This window comes from Galeopterus variegatus, unplaced genomic scaffold (assembly GCF_000696425.1).
Source record: "Galeopterus variegatus unplaced genomic scaffold, G_variegatus-3.0.2 Scaffold4677, whole genome shotgun sequence".
Taxonomy (NCBI): domain Eukaryota; kingdom Metazoa; phylum Chordata; class Mammalia; order Dermoptera; family Cynocephalidae; genus Galeopterus; species Galeopterus variegatus.
In genome coordinates, this window is record NW_007730788.1 from 3151 (window position 1) to 5106 (window position 1956).

Consider the following 1956-nt stretch of genomic DNA (forward strand, 5'->3'; position numbering starts at 1 on the left):
TTTATGCAGTGAGCCAGTTTTAGGTAGATTTTCTGTGACTTATGGCTGAAAGAGTTCTCATTGATTCTATACCTAACTCACAGCCTTGTTGTGAGATTTAAATAAAATAGCAGTGAAACATGGCACACAAATAATACTCAATGAAATGATAGCCAATATTGTTATTATGATGTATTTATTTTTATATACTTATATGACCTTTTTATTCTATACCCCAAATATTGATTATTCAATTTCTACCCCCAAAGGAGAAAGGCTGAGCGTACCGCCCAGCCCCTGGCTCCCAGCCACCAGCCTGGGCCTCAGATCCTCCTTGCTTAGCTGGTGAACGACACAGGGCCCACTTGGTGCAGTTCTAATTACTCTGTCATCTCATTTTCATTTTTTGGCAACATTTGTCTTCATCAAGCTTACACGTAAACATTTTCAGCAAAGTGCTCTAAATGCCTTTTTTAGAAATCTGAATCCACGTGAAAACAATGGCAACAAGAAAAAGGTGTAAACTTTCCATAATAGGCCCAGAGTTTGAAAATGTGATAAAGAGGTTATTGTGTGTCCAAACTTTTCACACAAGAATTGGAGGAGATTTAACACAGGAATAATAAACAGAGGAAGGTTGGCTAATGCAGAGCAGATGGGCCTGCAGGGCAGTGCTAAGCATTTCAACATCGTTCCCCTTAGACCTTTGGACTCAAGATGACTGAGTGCAGGTTTCTTTAGCTAAAAATAAAGTTAGTGCCTTTGGGGAAACCATAAATATGGCCTGATTTGATTTCTGGGGTTGTTGGTGGACTAAATTTTCAAGAACCTAGTATGTGGCAGGCATTTGACATTCACCAATTTAATCCTGATCACAACTCCATTTTTTAAAAAATTTTGTTTTATTGGTTGTGCATATTCATGGGGTACAAAGCTGACCGTCACCACTTATGCCCAAGATGTGATGGCCAGATAAGTACTATCAGCATGCCTGTTACCACAAGTTGTGATTATACCCCATGTCCCCCACCCAATTAATCTCCGACCTCCCTCCCCCTCCTCCCATCTCCCCTACTCTGCAACCCTAGGTGTGCTCTCTCTCTCTGCAAGTCCAGCACACCACTGTGGTCTTTCTTTCCTTCTTCCTTTTCTCTTAGCTCCCGCTATGAGTGAGGACATGCAGTATTTTTCCCTCTGTGCTCTGCTTATTTCACTCAACATAAGTTTCTCCAAGCTCATCCATGTTGCTGTGAATGGCAGAATTTCATTCTTTTTTATGGCAGAGTAGTATTCCATGGTGTATATATACCACATTTTCCTTATCCAGTCGTCCATTGATGGACATTTAGGTTGGTTCTATGTCGTGGCTACTGTAAATAGAGCTGCAATGAACATTGGAGTACAGGTATCCCTTACACATGATGATTTCCATTCCTTTGGGTATATACCTAGAAGTGGGATTGCTGGATGGTATGGTAGTTCTATCTGTAGTCGTTTGAGAAACCTCCATACTGTTTTCCATTTGTGGTTGTTCTAATTTACAATCCCACCAACAGTTTAGGAGTGTTCCCTTCTCTCCACACCCTCACCAGCATTTGTTATTCTCCATCTTTTTGATTATAGCCAGTCTAACTGGGGGGAGGTGATATCTCAACTTGGTTTTAATTTGCATTTCCCTGATGATTAGCGATGTTGAGCATTTTTTTAAGTGCCTATTGGCCATTTGTAAGTCTTCCTCAGAAAAATGTCTATTCAGGGCCGGCCCGGTGGCGCACTGGATAGTGCGCCGCTTGGGAAGCGCGGCGGCGCTCCCGTCCGAGGGTTCGGATCCCACATACAGACTGGCTCCTGCTCACTGGCTGAGCGAGGCACGGGAGCAACACCGAGGTTTGCAATCCCGTTGCCGGTCCCCGGTCCGGTATGGGGGCAACACTGAGGGTTGCGATCCGTTGCCGGACACGGAAAAAAAGACAAAAG

At 43.4% G+C, this 1956-nt stretch overlaps 1 protein-coding gene across 1 annotated transcript; it reads left to right on the top strand.

Annotated features, from left to right (window-relative positions):
* Nucleotides 1-464: 464 nt before the first annotated feature.
* Nucleotides 465-767, top strand: LOC103603564 (chromosome unknown open reading frame, human C3orf35; the record flags this gene model as incomplete). Its single annotated transcript, XM_008588121.1, is given in 3 exon segments — nt 465-591; nt 594-670; nt 672-767. Coding segments are annotated over 3 exon segments (300 nt in total), but the record flags the coding sequence as incomplete, so codon positions are not given.
* Nucleotides 768-1956: the final 1189 nt, after the last annotated feature.